The sequence below is a fragment of the Pinus tabuliformis genome, chromosome Q, assembly GCF_031772625.1.
Source record: "Pinus tabuliformis cultivar Carrire ecotype Pingquan chromosome Q, CPIR1, whole genome shotgun sequence".
Lineage (NCBI taxonomy): Eukaryota > Viridiplantae > Streptophyta > Pinopsida > Pinales > Pinaceae > Pinus > Pinus tabuliformis.
This window is the reverse complement of record NC_142296.1, coordinates 210,069,093-210,091,801: the sequence shown is the minus strand read 5'-3', so window position 1 is coordinate 210,091,801 and position 22,709 is coordinate 210,069,093. Positions and strand designations below refer to the sequence as shown.

The 22,709-nt window shown below is 38.0% G+C and overlaps 1 protein-coding gene across 1 annotated transcript in view; it reads left to right on the top strand.

Moving 5' to 3' along the window:
- The window catches only part of LOC149218955 (exocyst complex component EXO70A1-like), a 175,069-nt gene extending 152,710 nt beyond the window's left edge, over nt 1-22,359 (top strand). Inside the window, exons 10-12 of the mRNA XM_089384183.1 lie at nt 21,116-21,222; nt 21,721-21,867; nt 22,013-22,359. Of these exons, the coding sequence (XP_089240309.1) occupies nt 21,116-21,222; nt 21,721-21,867; nt 22,013-22,130 (372 nt within the window). The 3' untranslated portion in view covers nt 22,131-22,359. The remainder of the gene's footprint in view (nt 1-21,115; nt 21,223-21,720; nt 21,868-22,012) is intronic.
- Nucleotides 22,360-22,709: the final 350 nt, after the last annotated feature.

Genomic DNA, 22,709 nt, shown 5'->3' with positions numbered 1-22,709 from the left:
TCTGATATTTCAAGGTCCTTGATGCCTATTTTTCCATTTTAATTCCTATTATTTTTATATTGATTATTTTATTTAAGGGCCTCCATATAACTAATTTTCCTTTCTAATTCTTTACTGCTTATATTTTTAACTAATCTATCATATCATCCTTTGATTTTCTTTATTACCTTTTATTAATTAACACACAATTTTTAAATAAAATTAATTTATACATTACTCTATACATTTAACTTTTCCTTTATTATAAGGTCATTTGATTAACTAATTTTCCTTTTAAGGTCCTTTTTATAGCTTAATTACATTTTATTATTTATCATACATTTTTAATAATACTTTTATATAAAAATCAATTTATATATTACTCCTTCCTTTATTACAAGGTCATTTAATTTAATAATTTTCCTTTTAAATTATTAACTAACTTATAATTTTTATTAACCTGATTCTCTTTATTACCTTTTATTATTCACTTACAATTTTAATAATACTTTTAAATAAGATTATATTTTCTTCATTTAACCATTTTCCTTTTTAAATTATTAATTAACTTATAAATTTTTTTATTTTTTAGGTCTCATGCCGAATATAGGTCATTTAATTAACTAATTTTCCTTTTAATTATTAATTAAATTATAATTATTAATACTTTTAAATAATATTATTTATATTTTTAGGCCTTTGAAGGTCATTTTTTGACTAATTATTAATTAACTTATAGTTTTTAATTATTAGGTCTCGTACCATTTACCTTAATTTATTTATTTTTACGAATTAAAATATTATAATAATTTTGACCCCTGTCCTTAAGTCAAACTAGTCGTTGGAGATGTTAGCTGTTGGAGGCTCCGCTCAGACTATTTAGCATGATGAGCTAGATCTGTTTCTTCAACTTGTCCTGACGATGAACCACACTAGTTGGTTCGAAACGCGTCGACAAATGAGATTCCATGTGATTTTCGCCGAAATCTCTCTCTAACTTGAAGAAGGGTCAATCGATTGACACCTTCCTCGGAGGATTGAATGAGATCCGAGACCAATTAACTACTATAGGAGCGACACCGGGTGAGGAGCTTATGGTGTGGACAGCCCTGAATGCTGTCTCAGAAGATTGGGAAGTATTTGTCCAGAGTATCCTGGGCAGAGGGACTCTCCCACCTTGGGACGAGACGTGGGCAGCTCTTCGCCAGGAAGAGATTAGACGACAGTCGAAGACAGGTACAACAACAAAGGGATCAAGGTCAAGCATGAGGAGGAGGATGTGGCCCTAGCATCTGAGGGAAAGCAGCAAAAGCAAAAGAAGAAAGATCTCTCCAAGATCAAGTGCTTCCACTGCAGGGAGTTGGGTCATTATGTGACCTAGTGTCCAAGGAAGAAGAGTAAGGGAGAGTCTTTCGAGACTAAGGCAGTGCCAGCATGGGCAGAGAAGGAAGTTTTGACAGACGATGACTTTGCCATGAATGCACACATGCCACTTGAGCGGAAGTGGGGAGACATCGAGGTGTAGTCAGGAGGACTACAAGAGATGAGGGTAGGATCCTTGAGGTACCCAACCTCTTGGATTAGACCTTGCGATGGGAGCCCCGACGAGGAGTAGCAGGACTGGCTGAGTGGGTAGAGACAGATGCAGATGGAGTGGCAGAGAGAGCTACAGTGCAGGAGTCCCGAGATAGCACAGAGCTAGCAGGCTACAACAGTGCGAGAGGCATAGAGAGGTGTGTAAGGGTGTGAGATGCAGGGAGTTGTTGCAATAGTGCAAAGGTTAGAGAGGGAGCACTAGTCAATGGCAGAGGGAGCTTCAACATCAGTGGGTGTTTTTGGCCCAACAGGGAGGTCAATTGGGAGATCAGTTACTTACTTCTCAGTAACTGAGTTGCAGTGCAGTAGTGGGCAGCACGATGCAACATGATGAGAGGAGGTGCAGTGCGGATGCAGTGCTGGGAGAAAGGACCAGCAGCAGCACGGATGCAGAGGGAGTTGTCGTACAGATGCAACAGTGGTAGTGGTAGAACCATGGGCAGCAGTACAGGATGCAGCAGTGCAGAGGATGTTGGGTAGGAAGGCCTAGCATCAACACAGGTACCGATGCCGGATGATCAGAGTAATACTCAGTGAGGAGTATTGCTAGAGCACAGTCCTTGCTAAGAGGGAGTGTTGATTTGGGGTAGCATCGGATGTGCTCTAGCCACGAAATTTGGTGGAGAGGTTGGGGCACATGAGATCTCTAATACCCAAAAATGGTTTGGGCAGATTCTAAACAAATCATGAGATATTAAAATAATTAATATTATTTTAATAGAGTCCCCAAGTCTAAACTTAGGGAAAATAAAATATTAATATGTATTAATATGAATCCGTGTTAGAGTGGTCCAAAAGACATGGATCAAGCCAGATCTAATCTTAGCCGTTGATTAGGGACTTAATCTCGGCTGTTGAGATATCAATAGGAAAAGTATAAGAGGAAGCTTGAGGGTCACTTGGAGAATACACCAAAGTGATTAGTCATTCTATTCTCTAGAGCAGGGTTTGCTAAGAGAGATAGAATCAGTGATCGGGAGAGCAATTGAGCGGCATTGAGTACAGAGAGACAGAGAGGCAGAGCTAGTGCCGGGATAGCAACAGAGTAGCCAGAGAGAGAGACGCAGGAGCAGCCAGTGCTCACGCAGGGCCACGCAGAGGCAGCTAATTGTTGCGCAGAGCACCAGAGCGGCCAGCGTGGCTGACGTAGAGGCTCAGAGAGCTAACGCAGGCCAAGATAGGTTGACACAGAGCTAGCGCTGGGCTATGAGAGGCTGACGCAGTCTAGATTGGGCAGATGCTAGGGTTTCTGGGCCAGATTGGTGCTGAGTAGCTGTCGGAATGATTATCTGGGGTTTCAGCCAGTAGATTTGTCAGAAACCGAGAGGTATTACTGCTAAAGAAATTCTCTGTTGGATAGGCCAGTTTCGGCACCCAGATTGTACTCTGGTATTGCTTAATAAGAAAACCCTTAGATAGCTGCATCGATTTTCCCACATTGGGTTTTTCCAGGGACATTAGTCCGAAAAGAATGGTGTCATGTGGTGTGTTTGTTCTTGTTTCTTTTAGTCGCTGATCTGTAATATGTTGAACATGCACTAGTGTTTATTTTCAGTATTTATATTGTAAATAACTTGTTAAGGAAGATAACAAGTAGGTAGGAATAAATCAGATAAAGTGCATGGAGGGTTTCTAACTAAGTAAACTTAGAAACTTCAACACTGGGTAGCTGCAAAGCATGTTTTGAGATATCTCTGAGGCACAATTGAGTATGGACTAAAGTACACTCAGTAGGATGGAGTGAAGTTGGAGCAGTATACGATGCGGATTGGGTAGGCAGTACATTTGACGAGAAGAGCACTTCTTGGTGTAATTTTAGTTTGGGATCATGCGTAGTCTCTTGGTACAGCAGGAAACATAAGTCAGTTGCCCTGATTTCTGCAAAGGTCGAGTACATGACTGCTAGTATGGCGGCATGCAAGGCTATTTGGCTTTGGAAATTCCTTGTTATGCTTTTTATTAGGAGCTGGATTTGGCTGTCATTCGTTGTGATAATCGTAGTTGTAGTAAACTCTCTGAGAATCCAGTATTCCATGAAAACTTGGAGCATTTTGAGATCAAGTACCACTTCATGAGAGATTGTGTGCAGAAGGGGACATTGAAGCTGCAATACATTCCCACGAATGAGCATATAATAGACATCTTGACAAAAGCCTTGATGAAGGGCAAATTTGTTTTCTTCAAGAATAAGTCAGATGTTGTGCAGAACACCTTCCTCGCTAAGAATGAGTGTTGAGATTGTAGCTTGGAAGGTGATTTTGCATGGATCAGGTGCCATGACATGTAGCGAGTCACCTTAATTATCTCCTATGATAGTCAATTAATGAATTTCTTAAGTCAAGACTTTAAACAACAATTTAATTTAATTTTTGGTGCTTTTTTTATAAAAGGGAAAATAAGTCAACAACAGAATGAGTTGCGACTGTTGATTTGAGATCTAATGTCAACCATTGAGATTAGGGATTTTGCTTGAGATTAGGGTTTGATCTTTTTAATAGGAGGTTCGATCCAAAGGTGAGACACAATTGATTGGAACAAGTTGGGATTCAATGGAATGAAATATTTGACAACGAGAGTGAGAAAAGGATAGATTGACCCAAGCTAGAGCGAGATCAGGCAAGTGAGATCAATAGAGGTCGATTTCCTCAGAGCAAGTAGGTTGAGTATTCTTTTGGGTCAAGAGGCTGATTTTTCCTTGTGCACACAAGATTTGTTGGGTCGTGCGTGTGTGTTGTACAAGGGCTGAGTTATTGAGAGGGTCGATATCTTTTGCTGTGTATTTGTTGTAACAAATTCTTGTAAGACTACTGTAAAAAAATATTTTTCCTGAAGTTGAATAAAAAGCCCAACATTTGTCGGTTTTCCCCACACTGGGGTTTCCAGGGTATATCTGTGTTATTCTCTATTGCATGTGATTAGTTTTGAGTATTTTTGCTTATGTTGGTTATTTGGTTAAAATTCTAGAATATTTATTGTTACAAATTAGATTAGAAAGCATTGCTTATTTCAGATCTATGATTATTTGTTGAGACAGTAAATTTGTAACTGGGTTTAAAGAAATTAACATCATCAACACAACTCATGGTTGGTGAATCAAAGAAAGCATCGTAACACTTTGCGAGACAAATATCTTAAGCTTGAGGAACGTTGGTTGCTGAGCAATCTTGTTGCTCAAGGAATGCCTTGAGACACTCCAACACCGATAACTGCAACTAGATGGGAAACTTTGCTTCAGCCCCAAATACATGCTGAAAGGCGCTAAAACCCGTGGAACCCTTGGTAGTTGTATGATCAACCCATAAAGCATTTTTGATCTTACTATCCCAACTTCTATTATTCTTGCCCACTATTTTCTTGATAATCGTCATAAGGTTCTTGTTACTCATTTCTACGTGGCCATTTCCTTGGGGATAATAGTTTGACGAGTGGGCTAGTACGATGCCATACTTACAACACATGGATGCAAGAGTCATGGAGTTAAAAGCCTTAGCACTATGGTTGCAATTTTGGTAGGGACCCAAATCTAGTGATAATGTGATCTTCAAGGAAATCAATAATTATTTGTTTATTGGCCTTTATTGTAGGAATGGCTTCAACCCACTTTGTAAGTCAATCAATGGTTGTAAGGGTCCACTTGTGACCGTCAACTAGAATTGTCTTTGAATTCCCTTATAAAATCAAGGCCCCATTGCTGAAATGGGGATTCAATAACTATACTCTTTAGCGGGAGGGCAGGTAGTTTCTTTTTACCAGTAAATAGTTGGCATGGTTGACAGGTTCTAACAAATTGTAGGGTATGACCAAAGATAAGAGGCCAGTGGTAACTTGCCCCAAGTATCTTATGAGTAGTAGTTCTGGTGGCATAATGCCCTCCACAAAATCGCGTGAAACTCAATTAGTTTTTTAGCTTCTTCCTTGTTCACACATCGGGTAATTATCCCACTAGGACTCATCCAACCAAGTCCATTTTGAGTCAAGCAATATTTAGTGCCTTTTAATCTCAAAGCTCCTCTTTTATTATCAATCAATCCAGGAGGGGTGAACAAGTTCTTAAGATAGTATATGGTATCAAATTATAATTCTTCATCTTATAGTCAATAGAAGTTGCACAAATTTATTCCCCTTCACCCATTTGGAAAGCCTTAACGTTCTTTTGAATTAACATATCCGCCAAACCTTGGTCTTTGGTGATTTTTTTAGGACATATATCAAGATCATATTCTTGGATTTTAGAAACCCACTTTCTACTTGATCCCAAACAATCATTTTGAGTCAATACATCTTTTACATTCAGGTATGGGACAAAGGCATGGATCTTGTTATATCCCACATATGTTTAGAAATGCTCAAGGGATTTAACAAAAGAATAAGCTTGCTTTTCAGTGAGTATATCTAACTTCAACATCTTGCAAAGGCTTACTCATAAATGATATTGGTTTCTCGTTTCCCTCGTTATCTTTTTGCATATATACCCCATAGATATGGAAATATTTGGAGGCCTACTAGGACTAGGGCTGAGATTATTCTTTGTTTAATTTACTCAAAGTACTTGGCCCTTTTCTCATCCCACATGTATGGAACGCCTTTCTTTAATAAGTCATTCATGGGTTTGACTATTTTGGTAAAATTTGGAATGAATCTTCTTATAAAGTTAATTTTTCCAAAGAATGATCGCAAAGCTTTCTTGTCTCTGGGAGGGACAATATTTTGATAGACTCGTCTTTTTCCGGATCAACGCTAATTCCATCCTTCGAGACATTGTGTCCTAATAACTTACTTTGGTCAAGACTCAACACCAAAGATTGACTTCTTAGGGTTCAAGAATATGCCATACTTCCGACATTTTTCGAAAACCTTCCTAAGATGCTTGTAATGGTCGTGTCTTTCTTTGGAGGCCACATTCAAATCATCCTGATATATCTCCATAATTTTACCAATAGCATCCCTAAAGAAAAAATCCATTGCTCTTTGAAACATAGATCTTGCATTTAATAAACTAAATAACGTTCTTAGATATTTGTAAGTTCCCCAAGGGGTATTGAAGGTAGTTTTCAATTGATCTTCCTCTTTTACCATCACTTGGTTGGATCTCGAAAACCCATTAAGCATGGACATAATATTAGATCCAGTGATTTGTTGTAATAGATTTTCCATGTTTGGCAAGGGATAATTGTCCTTGAGGCATGCCCAATTAAGATCCCTGATATCCACTAATATTACCAGTTTTCTTTCAGGTGACCACATGGTTAGTTATCCATGAAGAATTTCTTATGGGAGCAATGGTTTTGACATCCAACATCTTTTGAAGTTCCTCTTTGTCCAAGGGGGCTAATTTGGGGCTTATATTCATCTAATTTTGTCTTATAGGCTTAGCCCCTTCTTCAAGAGGGATAGTATGTTGAATAACTTTTTGGCTATAGGCCTTCAAATCTTGATATGGCCAAGCGAAAACATCCTTAAACTCTTTTAGGAGTTTTTCTAGTTAAGTTCTCTCTCATCCTTCGACAGTCCTTTACCTATATTAATCATTTGAGGGGAAGAATCAGAACCTAGATTTATTTCTATGATGTCAGGGGATTCCTCTACTTTCTTTTTGACCTTACTCCTATCACTTTGATCAAATGTCTTCTCCATAGTTATCTCTTTTTCTGCGACTCCATTTTGATTATGTCTATCCTTTTGGAGAAAACCTACTATTTGCTTGTCATCTTCAAAAACAAGTCAATGCTCTTGATTATCGGGTATTGCATGCCTAAAGATGACATCCATGGTGAAGTCTCCTAGTTCAATGATATTATCGCTTGGTGATTGTAATGTGGATGCAACCACTACTAGGGAATCAACCACAAAAATTTGTTCTCTTGGGACAACTTCAATTCCAAATGTTTCAAATTCTTATATTGTATGTAATATGTGATTCTTGTATTTCTTGACTTTTTCATTTTTGGCATTAAATGATCCCTTAACCTGAGATACAATTAGATCATAATCTCCTATGGCTTTCAAGTGTTGTATCCCTTTACTAAGGGCTATATCCAGGCCTAAAGTTAAGGCTCCATATTTGGCCATGTTTGTGTAATCAAATGCCAGCCTATAAGAAAACAAAATGTGCATTTGGGAGGGTGATATCAAAACTACACCTGCATTTGAAACTAACTTTGAGTATGCTCCATCGAAATACATGGTCCATACTCCATCCGTCTTTGGTTCAGGGGTGGCAGCCTTTTGAGAGATCCTCCATTCTCCACATCCATAGTCTTCTTCTAGGTCTTTGTTTAAGGTTACGGAAGATGTTCAATTAAAGGTCGAGTTGATGGCTTCCTAAATATAATGGCATAGGAATTTTCTCCCATGGGGACCTTAATGTGGGACATGTCCATCTGGATGGTTCCACCAAGGGAAGATGCCCATTTTCTCGATAATAACATTGCCTATGCATCATGACAGAGAAGTTCTCTGTGATTCCACACACTTCAGCGGCTTTAGAATCAATCCCACACACATTCATGTATTTCGTTGAGATCTCCATGCCTAATTGCTTCATGATCCTTAATGGAATTATATTAGTTGACGATCATGAATCAAGCATGCAATCATGGAGGAGGAAACCATTAATTTCAAGGGTTATAAATAACGGGGGATGCCCCTTATCAAATTGTCTAGTATATAAGACAATAGGTAGGTTAGTATTAACTGCGCCTTGAATCTTGTGGGGCGGAGTTTTTTTTCAACTTCTTCTATCATGTTGATTTGGGAAATCATAGTACTATAGTTTTTCAATACAATAGGCATTAAGTTTTCACAACATCTCTTAAGGTCCTTGATAAAAGCAACATTAGAAACTAAGGGCCTTTCGAGTTTTGTTAGATCTAGCGCTAGAAGGTCAGCGATTTGAAGGGCTTCATCTTGACCATGTAGAACCGTTTTAGGTCTCTTGTCCCTTGTAGGGTAGGTAATTTCTTCGACCAATGCTTGGAGGTAAGTTGAAAGTACTAACTCATCAAGGGGTTTTAGTTTCTCTGGTATCAAGGAAACTATGCTATTGAACCTTTGGTTATATTCCTTGATGATTTCAAGGTAATCTTTCTTCACCAAGAGGAAATCTCTATATAACTCAACAATGTTTCTTTCTCTAATCCACCTAAAGGTGAAAGCTTTGGCTAGATCAATCCATGAATCAATAGATTTCTCAGGAAGGGATATGAACCATTTTTGGGAGTTATCTTTTAATGATAGGGCAAACAAGGTCATAACCACATCATCCTCAACCTCCTTACCTAGCTAAGAACAACAAGCTAGTTCAAACTCCTTTATATGATTTTTAGGGTCCTCAGATTTTTTACCATGAAAACGTTGTAACCATTTATAGCCCTATGGGCAAAGGGTGGGGGTATCCCAAAATCTTTTCAAAGTTCAAAGGGGCCACGAAGTACTACATCCAAGGTCTAATTCCCTTCCTCGTGTTTAATCTATCCATGACAGGAGTGCCAGAGGCTCATCAATTCTTTGGTGATAAGTCAAGAGTGTTTGAGTACCTACTTCCATGGTTATATTGTCACCAAAAGTTAGGTTATATTGTCAACATAAATACTCCCTTCAAAAAGGAATGAAGCTTAATCTTCAGATACAAAGGAGGTTGACTCAAATCCTCCCCCGCTATGACGCTAGAAGATGTTGCTTCAAAATCTATCATGTCTTGCCATATGCCTCACAACACGAAGGATAGACCAAGGGACAACATTATGAGGTGGAGGCCCACTGTCACCAAAACCACCACCTCCTGTTGTTTAGTAGATTTCCACCACAAGGTTGGCTGCCCTATGTAGGTCATTTAATGGATATTCAAGTCCAAGGCTCGAAGGTGACAAGGATAGGGTAAGGAAAGACAATCGGCTTAAGGATAAGGCTCAAATCAACAAGAACAAGGTGAAGCGTGCCCTCCAAAGACCTATCCAGGGCACAAGTGACCTATGGTTTAATAACTAAGCAAGGAGAAATGCATACAAATGTACGCATGGCCAATTAAAGGCTTGACAAGATGAATATGATCAATATTAGGAGCAACAAACCTTCAAAAGACCCCAAGTTGAATGCTAGGCTAGATTAAGGTTTGCCTAGGGCTTGTGACATCAACCCTAAAATGGAAGAATTCACCACAGGAAAAGGATAATTTTGAGGCAATGAGTTACAAACCATGTATATAATCCCTGCACAAGCCAACACACTTAACCTAGTTGAATTTAGCCCTAGCCCTATAGTAGCAGCTTGCCTTAAAGCACTGAAAATTTGAGAGAAGGGGGGAAATATAGGTTTATGAAGATTTTTATGGTGTGATCACCTATGTGGAAAGGTCAGTGCTCGATCTTGGGTGGAGTTCAGAGGGAGATCTACTTTTGGAAGATTAAAACCCTACAATGGAGTTAGTTAGTTTGAAAAACCCTAGCTATCATTTTTTGAGGGGATAAAGTCATTGAAGAGAGCCTAACATGAGGATTCTTTCAAAGGATTATCATACATTCTTAACGATACATAAAAACACTAACATCAACCATTCCATTCAATAGCCATAAAAAGACATTCAACAATATGGAATACACGAATCGATCCTTTATTAACCCAAAATGATGTCTCCAAAGCAAGTGTTATGAATAAAAATACATGTATAAATAATGTAAATAACAATAATAATGATTAATTAACTAATAATTAGTAGTGAAGATGCATGTCTCTAAGGACATGATTGTTTGTGAAGCGGTACCTGCCTAGGTATATAAGTAGGCCCTCACCCTCATTGTAATCATCATCTCATATATTTTGTACATTTCTATATAATATATTATCTGTCCCATAATGGACATTCTTTTTTCCCCTAGAAAAATCCGTAATTTTTCATTAAGTAGGAAAAATTACATATTGTAGATGCTATTGCATATGCTGTATCTGTGTCACTATGGGCTATGGACATGATAACATGCTATGAGTTGTTCCAGAGACACCTCGCAGGGCGATCTGCTATATTCAGCTGTGGAAAATATCAAACTGTAGTATGCTTGTTTAGGCCTGTACATGAGCCACGCGGGGCCCTTATAAAATTCAGAATTTGTCAAAAATTTCTATTGTTTCATATTATACAAAACCAAAAAATAGCTTGGTCAATGACCAAGGTCCCTCTGATAGATTGGATCTATATATGGACGATGGTAACACTGATACTCATTTGTCCCTTGCTGCTCATCTATCAACCATTCGCCTCTGGGCAATAACGCGGCCTCCTTGGATAATTTGTCAACATTGCCGTTATGCTCCCTGTAGATATGCGAGCAAGAAATATTGTTAAACTCTGCCTTAAAAATATTTACCTCGTTTAAAATGTTGTTGAGTGTGCGAATGTGACAATCAGTAATGCCATTGAAGTCCCCAAAAATGTTTAAATTGGTGCATTGGTGTCCCAAAGAGAAATGTAGTAAGTGGCGCAAGGTAATGAGCTCAGCATAATTATTTGTTCCAGCACCCAAATCCATCTTGACTTTATAGAGGTGTTGTTCACTGATATGCAAGATGAAACCTCCTCCACATCCTTGTTGGTTTGCAGCCCCGTCAAAGAAAACCCAGGGTATATTTTTGTCGATACAAGGAGGAGGTTGTGGTTGTCGCTCTCTAGGAGGTGGTGGATCTGGCAGTTCCCTGTATGCAGAGATTATCCCAGCGTCAATGTGAGGCCAATGCGTTGGTCTGTTATCGAATATATGACAGTTTCGGGCTTTCCATATGTACCAGCTGACAAGTACAGGTAGGTTCTGTAGATTTGATCCCCTGTGTCTATTTGACCAATCGTCCCAAGCGCTGCCCAAATCATTACCCTCCCAATGCCCAGCATATCGGATCAAAGTGGATAAGGTACGCCAAAGGGATATTATGACCTTGCAGCACAGAAAGAGATGGTCTGTAGATTCAGAGGCGCATTTGCACAGGATGCACCAGGTGGGCCCTTGAAAAGCTCTATGTGTAAGATGTTCCCCGGTAGGCACCTTGTCTCTCAATATGCACCAGAAGAATAGTTTGGATCTCGGCGGTGCTGTGAGTTTCCAAATGCTGCTCCACCAGTTTGTAATTGAATATGGTTTCTTATGAAGAATCTGGTTCCATAATGGACATTCTTATATACTAGATCTTCTGAATATTCTACTGCGTATACGAACTTTGTTCGTAACATTGGTATCAGAGTTGTTCGATCCTCTGACCACTCAATCGTTGCATAGAGCTATCTTGATCTGGCCTTTGGCCATCGAACTTTCGTCAACCTTGTCGTTGTCGTGATTTGAGCGTTTCGCTACGCAATTGAAGCATCAAAATCGATAGCTTGTAGGCTTGAATGTAAAAATACACTAGACGTATTTTTAATAATAATTTATTATATAAAAAATGTATAAGTGATGAATGTTACAATGAGGACCCTGCATATATATACTTAAGCAGTGTCCTTTCATGACTGGGCATGCCTTTTAGACATCCCTTTTCACTCAACTTAACGACTATTTAACATAACCAATATTTGACTATTTAATATTTACATTTATTTTATTTATTTTACTTGCTATGAATTATATTCATAACATAACCCCTTCCTTCAGAAGCTTCGTCCTCAAAGCTTTAGTGCTGTGGATTTTCTTCACTTAGTGTCTGTTGTCTCGATGTATATAATCTGGCCATCCTCTTGTCATGTAGCTCATTAGTAATATTCCCTTGGATTTTTTTATTTTTATTTTTTATATAACTCTATTTTTTTTTATTATAACTCTAGGTTTTCTTTTAATAACTCTTTTTTTTCTTCTTTTTTTAAACTCTAACTACTACTACTATTATTATTATTATTTTAATAATTTAATTAATTAAACTATGTTAAATGTAACTATATAAATTAAAGTTAAAAATATTAATTTAACCCTCACGCCAAATTTCCGTCCGAAACGTTGTCGAATTCTGTCTGAAACGTTGTGAATGGTCTATAATATGAATAGATTAAATGCTATCCCAGTTGTCGACACATGCTTAGCCCAGTGTACAACAACTTCACAAATGCTTCCACAATATTTCCTGGAGCCCCATCAATGTGCACTTCTTTTCTTTCATTCCCTTCCAGCATTGCACGGAATACATCCGACTTACTCACCAGAATGAGAGAGTGTGCGTGAAACAAAGTTCCATCAGAATTGCAAACTATGGTAACATCAGTAGTCGAGGATGCTTCACCGGGAGTGAAGTCCCACTTTCTCAAAAATTCAACCTCTTCGTTCGAATTTTGAAGAGCTTCCAACTCACATGAATTTTTCGTTCGTTGGTTTTCAAGCTCTCGTTTCAACTCGTTGAAACGAGTCCACGTATGATTAAAACAATTAGCACACGCACAATTAACCCCTAGCACAAAATCACAGAGTCTGCACAAGGTCTGATTTGGTTTAGAATTGACACCATGTGCCATGCCAGGCTGTGGATTCTGCACCAAATTGACACCATGTGCCATGCCAGGTTGTGGATTCTGCACCAAATTGACACCATGTGCCATGCCAGGCTGTGGATTCTGCACTAAATTGACACGATGTGCCACGTTGGGCTGTGGATTTTGCACAAATATGAGAGAGACCTTCTGCCATGTCAGGCTGTGGATTTTGCATTTTTTAAATTCAAGACGAATCGATAAAAAACTCTTTTGGATAAATTGAACAAATTGCCTAAGAACGAAGCAACAGGTGCCAGAAAATGCTCTCTCTGGCCAAAACGAAATTACAGAAGCAATGAACCAGCACCAAGGCACCTTCCAGAGCAATTCGTGCACCAATCCAAGAAGAAGTTGACAAGATACTGTGAATATGTGTTACCCAACCGCTATCTCCGAACATAGCAAATTGCCCATCGGGTGAAAAGTTAACTTGGCAAGCATATCCTACTGCAATATGCCTCACAAACCGCTTCTTCTTATGGAAAAAGGTTGGATCTGCTCTGTTGAGACTATTACCTAATATGATAATCTTATTGTTTGCATTCAAAACATTCTCGGTGAGAAAATTTGCACAGTGAGGCATGAAAAATAGCGTTGGTCTATCCATTGTCCATCTGCAATTTTCATTGACAGAGAGACAAGTACAGCCGAGGGCATGTATGGCAATTTCTTCAAATGAAGACAGAAGCGGATCGTACACAACGATATCATTAATCCATTCAAATTTATCCCTCATTAAAATGGCAAAATCCAACTCCATGCAACTACAATGTACCTCATACTCTCTCACGTAATATTCTTCGATAGGCTCTAGCCCTCCAAGGCCATAGAGAACTAGTTGTAACTGTAATATTCTTCGATAGGCTCCAGCCCTCCATGTATGCACCCACATCTTTGGAATATAACAATGATCATTGGTTGCTTGGCATCCTTGGGAGGATCAATCCAAGACCGCCCTTGGTAGTCCCTCTCCTCCTTGCCATGGAAAGTAGTCTTATCTACAATCTCAACCTTCTCACCCTTCTTCTTAGCATGTTCCTGAGCATACTTCTTCTGCTCCTCAGTCAATTCAGTCTGCAAACCCTCCTTCTTACCAGCCCAAGGGCTTTTCCTATTCTTCTTCAGCCACTCTTCCGTGGAAGGATTATCAACTTCCTCTCCAACTTCTTTTTCCTCCTCCTCTTTCTTGTCCTTCTGTATCATTTTTTTCTCGAGTTTCTGCTTCTTATGCTCACGTTTAGGTAAATTATACACAGATGCCCCATCGTTTTTCTTCAAAGTCTCTAAATCACCAACAATATGACTACCCAAAGAAGCAGAAGGGTCGGCAGCGTAACCATACCTGTGAAAAGTATTGTACTGCTCGTCGAACATGAAGGGTTCGATGGTTGAATCCTCCACAAAACCAAGCTTGTGGTTTCTCATGCCTTGAGCGATCCTATCCTTGGCATAAGGATGAGCAGGGCCGTAAAGCGGAGTCCAGAGCTGATCATAACTTGGATTGAACGTCACGCTGTGTTGCGTAGGGTCGATGGGCTCACTGTAATTTTTTTTTCTCAGACCCTGGAATTGTACATGGAGGTAACATAAAAGATGAAAGAGAGTTCTGCATAAAACCACTAGAATGTGAAACAATGGAACCTTAAGAGGGACTTGCCGCTGCCAGAGTGTGAGCACTCGAGTCTGAAAGAGGAACATGCGCAACGTAATTACTCTTATTCTTTCCAACAACATCCATGTTGTATGATGGAGGCACCTGTGACCTTTGACACAACAACATGCTATTTGAAGCCATAGAATCTCCTACTCCTAGTCTTCCTGATGCACTGACAGACCGTGACAACAATGGAACAATTTGAATGGGTACAACAGGAACAACAGGTCTTGGGCCTGCAGGTATCAACAGAGCACTTGATGGCCTTGATATGCCTTCATCATAATATTGAACATTATAATCATCTACTGCTTCATCTTTTTTCTTTTCTTCACTGTCGTTATCATCTCCCTTACTATCGATTTCCTTTCGACATGCTTTAACTTCTGCACATGATTTTTCTAATCGCTGAAATACTTCTTGAATTTTATTAAACTGCTCAACGCAATCAGGACGTGAATGTAATGGCACATTGTGCAGTGAACAACGTTCAAAGACCCACATGATTATATTGTGCGCCATGGCTCTGATACCACTGAAGCATCAAAATCGATAGCTTGTAGGCTTGAATGTAAAAATACATGAGAGGTATTTGTAATAATAATTTATTATATATAAAAAGTGTATAAGTGATGAATTTTACAATGAGGACTCGCATATATATACCTAAGTAGTGTCTTTTCGTGACTGGGCATGTCTTTTAGACATGCCTTTTCACTCTACTTAATGACTATTTAACATAACCAATATTTGATTATTTAATATTTACATTAATTTTATTTATTTTACTTGTTATGAATTATATTCATAACAACAATTTTTGGAGATTCTCCAATTTTTCCATCAGGCCTTTGGCAGAAAAGAGAGAGAGAGAGAGAATTAAATATATATTAAATTAACAAAAACAAAAAAGATAGTGAAAAAAGGAAAAAAGATTAAGTGTGAAGTTATAAAGGAAAATATGAGCTCCATGAGTAAGTCAACATTTTGGACTAAATGTCCATTTTGTTTTAACAAAAATTGGATATATATATATATATATTCAAAAAAGTTGCAAATTATGTTGTCTAGCATGTGGAAGATTACTTAGTACCAAAGAGTTTTGTTTTAACGAAAATTGGATATATATATATATATATATATATATATTCAAAAAAGTTGCAAATTATGTTGTCTAGCATGTGGAAGATTACTTAGTACCAAAGAGCATCAAGGTAATACATAGACACAAATAAAAAGATTAGAGGAAGAATTTGCAGAGCTTGAACAAAAAAACAATGCATTGGAAAAGAAATGTAAAGATCTCGAAGACATGTTTTACAATAAGTTGTAAGAAAAGGACGAAGAACTTTTGCGCCTAAAGGACCATAATAAAAAATATATCAAGAAGTCCAAGGTTAAGAAGCAAAAATTAAAGTAAGAAAATGAAAGTTCTGAGAAGAAACTCAACGAGAGTCTATCAGAGAAATAAGAAAAAAAATTACGCTTAAAAACCCTTAATCAAAGGATATTATAACAAATAAAAAATTTAAAAGATGAGAAAGACAATAAGAAAATGTCAACAATGCAGAAAATGAAGAACTTTCACATTTAAAAAATCATAACCAAAGTCTCCTTAATCAAAGTAAAAAACTTAAGGATGATAAGAAATCATTGAAATTAATTCGAAGAACTTGTCACAAAAGAAGCATCAAAATCTCTAGACGTAGTAGTCAAGTTGAAGAAAATGGAACAAACACAAATTCCATTAATTTCACAATTTTGACAAATCCAAATCCAATTGAACAGAAGACATATTCAGATGTTACAGTTCAAACAATGAAAATTCCATGTGAGGATTTTGTAATCATCTCAACAACATCTGTACTTGGAAGTAAATCAGGAAATTTCCACACACATGATAAGGGAAAGTCAAACCAAAAGAACTCCTTATCGAAATCTGAATCACGAGAATATGCATCTCAATCAATCTACGAATCAGTATCACTCAAAACATAAACGACAAACTTATGTTCCAAGAAACACTGAAGTTTGCACAATCCAGTCTTGTTATAACAATTCATCACAAGTTTCCAGCAACTGCAAGATTCCACGGAAAATTGATTTAGGATGGTTAGATCCCTTCTCAGTTCGACAATTTTACTTATCTCTCAAGGGATCCTATCATCATGTATCAACGAAGATGAAAACTAGAAGAATTATGAAGGATACAAATAGATTACAAGAAAAAGAAGCAGATGACACGCTTTGTTAGCAATAAGCTTTGAGGACAAAGCTTTTTGAAGAGGAAGGCAACACTGTGAATAAAATATATATAAAAATAATACAACTAATGTAAAGAACAATAATAATGATTAATGATTAACTAACTAATAATTAGTAGTGAAGAGGCATGTCTCTAAGGACATGACCGTTTGTGAAGAGGTACCTACCTAGGTATATAAGTAGGCCCTCACCCTCATTTTAATCATCATCTCATATCTTTTGCACATCTTTATATAAGATATTGTATGTCCCATGATGGACATTCTTATATACCAGATCTTTTGAATGTTTTGTTGTGTATATGAACTTTGTTCGTAACAAGAAGAAAATATCTCCAAAAGTAAATACTCCACAAAAGATCACATCTCCACAAGATACAAGTCTATTTCAGCTAGGCCGAAATCTCTCAAAGAGGTTGAATTGCTCCACAAGTGATGATGAAAAGACAAATGAGGTGACCTCTATTTATATGAGGTCTATCTCAACTATTTTTTGACTAATGAAGCCCTAAGACAAGTTTGGCATAAGAAAACCTTGGGTTACAAGCCAACCCACTAGCTAAGTGACAAAATAAGCAATAAATGCCCATGCATGAGCCGTAGCTTCTAGAAGAAAACCTTGGGTTACAAGCCAACCCACTAGCTAAGTGACAAAATAAGCAATAAATGCCCATGCATGAGCCGTAGCTTCTAGAAGAAAACCTTGGGTTACAAGCCAACCCACTAGCTAAGTGACAAAATAAGCAATAAATGCCCATGCATGAGCCGTAGCTTCTAGAAATGCCGATGTCATGCTTTTTTAGGGCTTCAAATGCCATGTCATGGTGTGATGATGTGTGAAAAAGTGTCATGGTGCTAGAGTCATCCAAAATTTGAGGAAATGTGCTCAAATCCACCTCAAATCCTCCTCTCGGGTCCAAAGTCCAACTGGGTTGCCATCATTTCACCTCAATGGGTCTCGAACTGTCAAAATGAGGCTTCCTTTCTCTAGCATTAGGGTTTCTCTAGGTGCAACATGCCCTCCCAAGTCTCTCAATCGGAGACCACCATCCTCGTTTGGGCTTTGAATCAAGTACTTCCCATTAGGTAGTGTCAAGGCTAGCCTGGGGGTATGCTGGGTCCAGTAGTGTCATCATGAAGAATCTTCTATGCTAGGTCAATGTAGACCAACGTCCTGGGTCTTAAGGGTGTCTTGGGACATGTAACATATCCTCATGTTGTCAGAAGGCTCAACTCTCCCAACACTGCATGTGCTAAGCCATATATCTCTCTGAAAGGGCATGGGTACTTGTGGAGTGGGTGCCTTCAAGGCATGGGTTGCAATGGACCACCTGAGAAAACATCATGAACTCAAGTAAAAGCAACCATCCATCAAAGACTAAGATCATATATGCATCTAAGTGGACCAAATTTGAATGTTAAGGGCATGTTAATACTTCAAACAAGGATCACCTTCTGATATCTAACTAGACCAAGTCCTGTAAAAGTGTTCCCTATCTTGATAGAGGTGGTTAATGGCCATCCCTATTAGGTGCTTCTAGCCCTCAAGGGGAAGTGACAATTCCAAGGTCCACCCCTCAATTAATAGGTGTTAGTGTACATGTATGATAATGGAGGGGAAAAGGCTTCCTTACCAAGTGCCATGGTCAAAGATACCAATTGATGGGAAGTCCACATTCTGAGTGTATGAATGTAAAGGTGGGAGGCATGAGTTACCCTGCTCAGCTTGCTTTTTCCACCACTTTTGTGCGCCTTTTACTTCTTCTTGATAGTGCTTTGTATCACTACATAATAACATATAGCTGAAGGGTGAGAGCTTGCTCTTTATGTTGTAGCATTTATATTACCCCTTAAGATGAGACAATTTATCTCTCATCTTTCCTTTTGATGTGAAAGAGCATCATGTGCTCAGGAACCGGGTGACGGCTAATGAGGAGGGTAGTGCTCATGCTAGGCCTTTGTCCATGTGCTAATTTTATATCATGGCCATCTTTTGCATTTTTTATTTTCTTCTCTTTCTTTTATTGTGGCCATGATATACTTTTCCATTGTATTAGCTTCATCAACCTGCAAGGCAATAGTTTTCCGGCCCTACTCAAGGAGGGTGGACATGAGGGTGCCAAATCCCAAAGAACCAATGACAAGTTAGACCTGAAGAACAGATGTGGTATATGGGGTTTGTAATATGTGATGGAAAGTGTCAAGTATGGTGTAAAGGGAAAATGAACACGCTATCTCAATCATGGCTTTCCAAGTAGTGCCCCTCATATAACCCTAAGGCCTTGAGGGAGGTCTGACTCGACTAGGGTTAAGGATTATCCCCTGTGTTAAGAGGAGAGAACAGATTTACAGTTAAGATTGGTCACTCTTACAGCGCACCCCTTTGTTCATACTAAATGCCCAAAACAAACAAGCAGAAGCATCCGATTGCAAAATGATCAAAATACCTTTTGAATAGCAGCCCACCTTCATCCAAGTGGTAATGCTGGATGGTGAGAAGCATGTGGTTGATGCAAATGGCGGAGGCACATAGCGTATCATCGTCAAATAGCAGCTGTCAGGGGCTGCTGCTTGACTCTCTGTCCTGCTCGCTGTCAAATGTAGGATAAAAGTTCTCCCATGGGGTTAGCCATTTTAGTGGGTGGGTAACACGTCCAAGGCTTATCAAGAGGTTTGCCTGTTGATTTTTGCATTTTCTCCAAAAATTACGGACCTGTTTAAAAAGAGGTCAGCAAACATTTTTACAAATTAACCCTCCTAATTATATGTCATATTCAAGTGCCTCTTGCTTGCTGGTAGTGTTACTAGTAAAACTTGTCAAAACAGGGCAACAAGCAATATTATACAGTAACTCAGTTAACCAGGTGACAAATTATACAAATAAAGCATATATTTGGTTAGTATATTTCGTGTACATTAATTTTAATTACTTATTTGCTATATTCTGTTATTATTTGATGTACTTCTTGCTGTTTAATTCATCCTCAAATAGTGCAGCAGCATGCAAATCAATTACAGAAGAAGTGTTTGGTGCAAGGTATAATTCTATGAATCTACAGTTTGTCCAATTTAATCTTTGCACAGCTAATTGCCTGGAAGGAAGTTACCACAAACATGAATGTGGCAATAATTTGGCTGGAGATGCAACGGATTTTCAAAACTCGAGGGTATGTTTGGGGATTCACATGAATAATTCTTCTGAAAATAAATAGGCATACAAACCTACAATTAATATCAGGTTCTTTTGGTTTTAGAGATGACCAAAAACCACTTATTAAATATGACCATAGGATGTTTGTTAGGATTAACAATTTTCAATTTTAGAGTTGCATTTCAATCCAAGGTTATATTAGTAGCTGGAACAACTTTCTATTTACCCAAGGGATTTTAACTCCAATACCTCTAAAAGAGTATCCAGTCTGCTGGTAAGGTTTTATGGTTTTTCTGCTATTCAATTTGGTACATCTGAATTTAAGTCAATGGTTAGTGATAAAATCTAGTTTTACTGTGTCTTTGAACAATTATTCCTTGCGAGTGATTATATTTATTGTTTAAAAATCTGCTCTAAACAAGGGAGTGATTATACCACCCATTAGAAGTTTTTAATGATATAGCAGATTGATCATATTTGGAGTCTTTGGTATCTTAATGAAGTACTGGATTATATTACATTTTATTCTCTTGTAAAACTTATGTCGTTGTTTATACTAGTAGTCTGGGAGTGGTAACAGTAGAAGATGTTAGTTGGTCCTAGTCAGAAAATAGAGGACTTCATGCTAGAGTTGGACTTGTGAAGAAAGTTCAACTTTAATTGGAATCTACGATAACCTTTTTTATGGCATTTCTTGTGATTGATCTCAGTTTGTGCAAAACTTATTGTGCATTTGACAATGACTTGTATATTTTTTTTACAAAACTCGTATAAATCTTATGGGTGCTAGTTATAGGTCATCATGTTAAGCAATTATTTTTCTCCATCCATGAATTGGCTTGTCTTCTATACTCAACCAACTAGGTCTGAGGGGTCGATAAATGAGTATGCGTTTATGTTTCTCATTGATTATTCGCCCTGTGAAGGTATTAAGATAGATCGGCTACTGATAGTCAAAAGATGATAATTTGCAGATTTTGCAATGCCTTACTGTGCAAGGCTTGAGTTCCTCTGGTAGTGGTGGACTTGGTACAGAAGGAAGCACCAGCAGCAGTGTTTCCAGAGCTCTATTGAAGGAAAGGTTAGTTCCCAATTAGTATCTTTCCTTTCCATTGGGTTGAATCTTCACAATTTTCTTCACTGCTTGCCACTGGTATAATTGTTAAAAGGGGCAAAGATTTTCATGGGTACTTTCTTGGATGTTATTGCCATGATATTAATCCTTACTACTCTGAATTTTCATTTGCCCACACTCATGTTGATGAAAATTTTGCACTGAATGTAAGCATCTTTGTTCCATAGATTAGCTCGCCTTGTGAACATTTTAATAAATGTCTGGCCACGAAGCATCTTTGTCCCATAGGCCAGTTGGCCCTGCTGACGTTCTAATAAACGCCTGTCTCCAGAAAATGAAAACTCTAAAGAACAAGAATGATCCAAGTATAGGGTGGATTTTGAGTGCTCACTATATGCTATCGGCATCTATTTCTGTTGTTGAGCTATTCATACCACAATTTCTCCGTTTGTTTGGTCATGTGCACAGCAGCAAGATGAATTCTTTGATGTTTATTTTATGAAGGTTCAAAGCGTTTAATATGCAATTTGAAGAGCTTCACCAACGGCAAACTCAATGGACTGTTCCCGACAATGAGCTGCGGGAGTCTCTACGTTTGGCAGTGGCCGAGGTTCTCTTACCAGCTTATCGTCAATTTCTTAAACGCTTTGGGTATACGTCTTGTCCCTTGAATATAGATTCGATATTGAAATTGATTGTGTTGATTTCAAATTTTATAAATGGAAAATGCCATAGACATTTGCATAACCTTGATTTAAAGTGCATGGTTCTAATTTCATTTAAGATTTGATTTCAGATCATTGTTAGACAACGGAAAAAATCCCCAGAAGTACATAAAATATACTCCCGAAGATTTGGATAGGATGCTAAGTGAATTCTTTGAAGGAAAACCAAGGGGAGATCCAAGACGGTAGGTGGAATTCTTGAATTTTTGTATATTTACATGACATTTCTATGTAAATTATGTGGTGTAATTTGAACACCCCTTGTAATATTTTGCCATGTTCAAAATGCAAGGTGGTAACTCTAGCTGAATCTCTAACCAATATTCATACATAATTAAGAGCCAACTTAGTTGCATGTATTTTTCCGTTGGTTCTGATCAAATTATTCATAAATAAAGCCTGATTCGAGTAGCGTCAATAGCTTGGCAGAGTAATATTATAAATCATGTTGTGATGCATATGGTTCGAGGTCCATCCCTTTTTATCATGTATATTTGCAGCCCAAGATGTTCCTGTTTTATGTGTTCTATTTATTTTATTCTTTTTTTTTTTACGTAAAGAGTTTTCAGCTTATTCGCATCAGGGAAGTGTTGTCTTCTGATGCTCAATCATTATTGGCTTTTGTAATCTTTTGTTTCACGAGCCATCTACTAGTGGACGATTTCTTTAGATGATGGTTACAATGCGTCTTTGTTAGAAACTAGTAGGTGCTTCTTAGTCCAATTTTACAAATGACACTTTTTTTTGTTCTCTTTCAAGTTGTTTAAT